Genomic DNA, 5673 nt, shown 5'->3' on the forward strand with positions numbered 1-5673 from the left:
ATTCCTGCTAAACACAATTAAATGCTTACTGTTTAGCATTGCTTTGGAGATAGTTTCCTAACACAACCTAATAGCTCCAATTTTTTTTCAGGCTGAAGTGTTTAAGTTCCAGTCATTGTTCTCTTTTCTCTCTCAGGCCAGTGGAAACATTGTTGTGAAAAACTTATGAAAATTGAGATTATGTCACCACGGAAACCACCTTTGTTCTTGACAAAAGAAGCGACCTTCAGCTACCATGATATGAGTAAGTGGGATTTGTCTTTTCAAGTTGCAGGGTAACAGAAACAACATTGTCTGTATTCAAATGGCTTCTGGTGTTGATGTTGAAACACTGAGTTTTTCAAGGGCAATTCAGACAATGAAAGAGCAACATAATTGCATACCAAGGAGTTCATGTTAAATCTGAATTTGTAATAGCACAAATAATGAATACATTTTTATACCTTGAGCCAAAAAGTCTGCAATCAGGACTGTAACTGGAGAGCCCTGAACACATTAAAAAAAGCTGTCACTAGAAATAAACATTCATTGTAAGAGTAGTATAGAGCTCAGGAAATGTAAAGGTGAAATAGTCTGGTCTGCAAACCAATAATGTCTTTAACTAGTTGCATGAAATTAATTTGGTGTTCTGAAAGCTATTTAAAGGCTTTACCTAATATAACTTACCTCATTGTTTGGTCTTTGGTAATGATGTTGAAAAATACGCTTGGAAAATCTATCTAGCATGTATTTGAGACTTCTATTTTTACAGAGCAAAATGGTATGCAGTAGGATTATTTTAATAGTTTCATTACAGAAATAATATTTACTGACTAGAAAAAGTAGGTCACTTTGTTTTAATGGATCCAATGCAGTATTGGCTGAGAAACACTGTACAACTATAAATGCCTGACTGCTTGCTGCTTGAGATTGGAGCTGTGAAGATGCTCAAAATGCCATGTGGGTCATTGAGTTACCGTGCATCACAGCACTGAACAGTCAGGAGAGTCCTATCTGAGCTATGAATGCAGAGCAGTAGGGCAGTAAATCAACTATATAGAAGTTTTACGAAGGTAACGCTGTAGCATAATTCTGCTGACACTCAAGTACATCAGTGAGGAGCAGAACACAGACTCTGTTTCATTTTTAATATACCAATTTTTTTCCTGCTTATTTATAGTATTAATAGGTAAACCTCTTTGTCTAAAAATGTGTTGAAAATCATTAACTTGTGGCCTGCAATAAAAAAGATATTTCTGCTGGTTTAGAGGCTAGTATTACTGCAGTATACATAGAAAACTCAATATGAGGGAAAAGACACGGGGCAAGACAGTCTTAAAGCACATAAAGAAAAATGATATATGTAAAGATGTCTCATTTTTTGCAGGCTGAAAGCACAAGAATATTTAGTTATAGACTTTTTCGTGGGCCTTCAGTGAAACAAAATTTTCAAAGCACTGTACAACAAAATATGTTTAGTATCTAATATCTGTGAGTTTTCTAGTAGTACGGTTTTTTTTTCTCCTTGGAAAGAAATACCAATGTTTACTCTGTTGCCTCAATGCCAGCTGTCATGAAAACAGCTCCCTCCTATCACCTAGTTCTTTCTTGGAGAGCATATGTAATCTTTACTACTTCATCCATCCAGACTTCATGAGACGTAGTTAATATAATTTTGTATTCTGAATAGTAATAACAAAACAGGTAGCAGTAAAATCATTGGTAGCATTTTAATCCAAGTTAATTGCTGTCCCTTAAAATTACAGGCATTGATTCTCCAGTGAAACATGAGGGCTTAACTGATACCATACAAAGAAAAATCGAAGAGAGTGATGGCGAGTTCCTGCTTGGCCAGCAAAAGGAGTCTGCATCTTCCTTATGGGCTTCACTCTTTGATGGATCTCATGAGATTGTTGTTCAGAAAAGCATGCATCCAGACTCAAAAAGAGATACTGCAAGTCCTAATGATAGCAGAGGAAAGAAAAGAAGAGCTCCACCTCCACCCTCTGATAAGTCACCATACAGTGCAAAAGCACAGGTGAACACAGAGCAGTTGGGCAAGGAAAACCAGGAGAAGGCTGACTGCGCATCTGCTAGTAGTTCTTCCTTAGACTCAGAGATACCCACAAAAATGCAGCGCTTGCAGGCACCCACTGCTGCTCCTCGCAGACTTGGTCCTTGTAGAAAAAACAGTTTAGCTGACCATGAGAATTCCATTTCACTGGTTACCAAGGCTGAGTCAGAAACCAAACCAGTAGCAAGCCCTACATGTAAATGGATTACAGAAATGCTGCACCCTAGATCATGGTTCCAGCCATAGACACCATAGTTAGCTTAGAAAAGTCCCTCGAATTTAGAGTTTCTTAACCTTATACTGTAATTTGAGTAAAAATAAATTTTTAGCATATAGCTTTTAAGTATTGAGGCTAAAGTGTTTTTTTCTTCTAGCCAGGGCATTACTACTGGCTGCCGTCTCAGCTCTACTCACTTTGCTAACATCCAAATAATTGTGTAAGTTAACAGGAGGAGTTATCTCTATCTGACATAACGGTGCTACTTCTGAAAAGAGTGGTTCAGTACTTTCCCCTTGCAAAACCAGCAGTGTTCAGGGTCACTTAGTGTCCCTGCATCAGAGATGTTGTCATTGCCTTCTATCAGTCCCTCAGCTCTGCTCATCTGCAGCTCCTCAGACTTGAACAAGTGGGAATATCACACAGATTCAGCACACATCTTGCAAAGCTCACTTTCCTGAGTTCCACGCTTGTCTTCACCTAAAATATTCTTGTCTCTCTCTCACTGGGAACCACTGTTTATAAGTTAATGAGAAGTTATTGTGCTCTTCTGAGTGGCTCTGTAACTCCATATGAATTTCTGAAGCAGTTCTACCAATTTAGTGTGGGATCTCCTAAGTTCTTGCTGGTGCTTGTGCTGACTGAATGGACCAGGATTATCTGTGTCTGAGCAAGAATATGATCCATCACTGGTGCTTATTTTGGACTAACAGAAACATTTAAAAGCAGTGCTGTGTGTGAACATCTGTGCAGGTTTTCATTTTTATGGTTGTTTTCTTCTGACGAATGGGGCTCTGTAGCATAGCTTCTCCGTTGTGGAGCCTCTCAGCTGTTCCTGGTGGATAGCTGGTTTGTAAACGTGGCGGTGTTACTGGTAAATAAATAGGGTTTTTTCACAAGTTGTTCTTTCTGAAATAACAGAATAAGTATTTCAGGTGAAAGCATTGAACTTTGGTATTCTTCCATCAGACTGTTCAGCATTTTTGAAAGAAGCATGAGTTATTAGGGTTACTGTGGCACCTGCAAAACATCTGTTGCATACAGAAAAGATTCTAATCTCCACAGCTTAAATATCCAACCTTTTCCTTAGTTGATGCATTTATCTCAGATGCTGGAACTCACCCAAGAGCAAAGGTGTGCTTGCAGATCTCCCTCTAGAGCCTTGGTATTCAGACCTGTGTTGAGAGAGTGGTATCAGCAACTGTATACATATAGTTCATTAATTTATTTTTCTTTTTCCTAAAGTCCAGATGGCTTTGGGGGCTTTACCATTTCTCCAAAAATATAGTGTGTGTGTTTGGTTTGTTTAATCTACTTTTTGTCTTCTGCTAAGCTCTGGGCTGCACAGCTGTAGAGGTATCTGCTGAATTCCCTCAGTGGTTCGTTGGCTATTTGGGGTTGGGCTTGAGAGGCAGGTTTCATTTGGAAACCCTTTCTCAAGATTAGAGCCCTTCATTTCTAGAACGTCCTTGTTCATTCTTCGTTTAATCACATTCCATTTTCCCTCTGAAACAACCATAATCATTCTTACAATAAATCATGCTGTTACTTAAGTGGATGGTTTGTGAATGGTTTATAAATAGGAGCAGAAAAACTGAAGAATAACTACATGATTATGTAAATTAGACACAGTTGACTAAGTGGACTGTGCAACTCTGAACAAGAAATAGGAAAAATAAAGGGGGGGAAGCATATTTTCCAAAATGCAGCTGCAGTTTATTTAGCTTTAAATCTAGCCTTAAATGTTCCTGTGCTCTGGAAAGAAAGAATACCTTTTATTATTTTTTTTTTTCATGGTAACCCCCTTCCATTTAGTTGTTATATTTCAAAATAAATCTCATAAATATATAAGGCAAGAAAGCGCCATAATGAGGATTTATTTTTAAATTCAACAGGCCACTGAATTTCAATGAGCAGTTTCTCTATTAAATTCAGTGGCTTTTTTTTGAACTGCAACATACATATTTTAGGAAGCCATTTAATATTAATTGAAAGTCTTCAAGTGATGAGAATTCACTCATACCTCCTGTTGCAATAGTTAATTACCCCAGGTACATTTTTCAGTTGATTTTCTATTTGCATTTCTAGCTCCACCTTAAGTTATTTTGGTCTTTTTATGTCTGTGATTGCTTATATTGATCTCTGTAGTATCAGCTTTTCTAATTGCTCGTGTGTAGTTATAAATCATGATTATGTCCCTTTTAACCTTTTCTCTGATGAGATGTACTGAATTCCTTAACTTTCTTATGGCAGTGAATGTTATCCAAGACTAATCTTCACTTTCTTCTCTGTACTTCTCATGAATTGAAATATTTTCAAGTGTGACATCTGAATTAGATGCCACATGTCAATCGTGACCCATCAGGCTATAGAGAGACATAATGTGATCCTCTTCCTCTGATTAATATCTTCTTCCCTTCTTTTCTCAAAAATTGTATTATCCTTTTTTTTGTGGAAGCATTGCCTTGGATGCTGACTTTTATGGCTCAAGTCCTCTTCAGTCTTTTCCAAGAATGCGGTACATCATCCCCTTATTACCCTACCTTATTTTTTCTTGGAAATATACACTGTATTTTACCGGCATTAAAATACTGCTCATGAAGTGATCCAGATTGCTCTGTATAAGTGACCTGTCCTCATTCTTTACTACTCCAGCAGTCTTCATGTCCTTTGCAAATTTATTGCAAGTGATTTTTACAGTTTCTTCCAGATCATTGATTTTTAAAATTGAATGCAAGGCAAGGTTAGTAGAGAGAGGTGATAAGTTTTTATTACGTCAGTGACATGGGCAGGGGGGTGGGGAAAAGCAAACAGACAGGCTGTTGAGTTCGTGTCCCTTTTTTTCCCAGAGCCGTTAAAAAATGGAAAAAGATGGAAAACAACTACACTTCTCACCTAATCCCTGTTAATACTGCATTTTGAAATTAGTTTTCTGTCTTCAGCCTAACATTCTGTATTGATTTGATCTAGTAGTGGTATTTTAAAGAAAATTACATCTTCATCTGGTTTTCACTAGGAGACTTAGGGTTCTTAAGGATAACGCCTCAGTGCAGGTGTCTGCAAGCCAAACTTACTCTATATCAAAGAGTAAAATGCATCCTGTTGTTCAGGACCAATTCTCCATGGAGCTCATTTTATTTCTACCCTTAAATTAGGCTCCTATCAGCCAGTTGACTATATTGTCCCAATCACCACTGAGCAAACTAGGCCATTAGTTTCCCTGATCATCCTGCTTCAGAGCAGTGTTATTCTTGCAGTCCTGTGAAACATCGTGGCAGTGTTGAGACTTGTTAAACTAATTGCACATTTAGGCTCCTACAGCTTGAAAGGCTTCTGCTACTGAATGTAGTTTCTGTTATTTTAAACAACCACTATATAATCCCTATTATGAAGCATTAGTTGA

General features: G+C 37.7%; 1 protein-coding gene across 1 annotated transcript in view; it reads left to right on the forward strand.

Moving 5' to 3' along the window:
* The window catches only part of RTKN2 (rhotekin 2), a gene marked incomplete at its 5' end in the record, with an annotated part of 4310 nt that extends 2011 nt beyond the window's left edge, over positions 1-2299 (forward strand). Inside the window, 2 exon segments of the mRNA XM_010179943.1 lie at positions 137-244; positions 1746-2299. Coding sequence (XP_010178245.1) covers positions 137-244; positions 1746-2299 — 662 coding nt within the window.
* Between the last annotated feature and the right edge of the window lie 3374 nt (positions 2300-5673).

This window comes from Mesitornis unicolor, unplaced genomic scaffold, assembly GCF_000695765.1.
Source record: "Mesitornis unicolor isolate BGI_N332 unplaced genomic scaffold, ASM69576v1 scaffold4422, whole genome shotgun sequence".
Classification (NCBI taxonomy): domain Eukaryota; kingdom Metazoa; phylum Chordata; class Aves; order Mesitornithiformes; family Mesitornithidae; genus Mesitornis; species Mesitornis unicolor.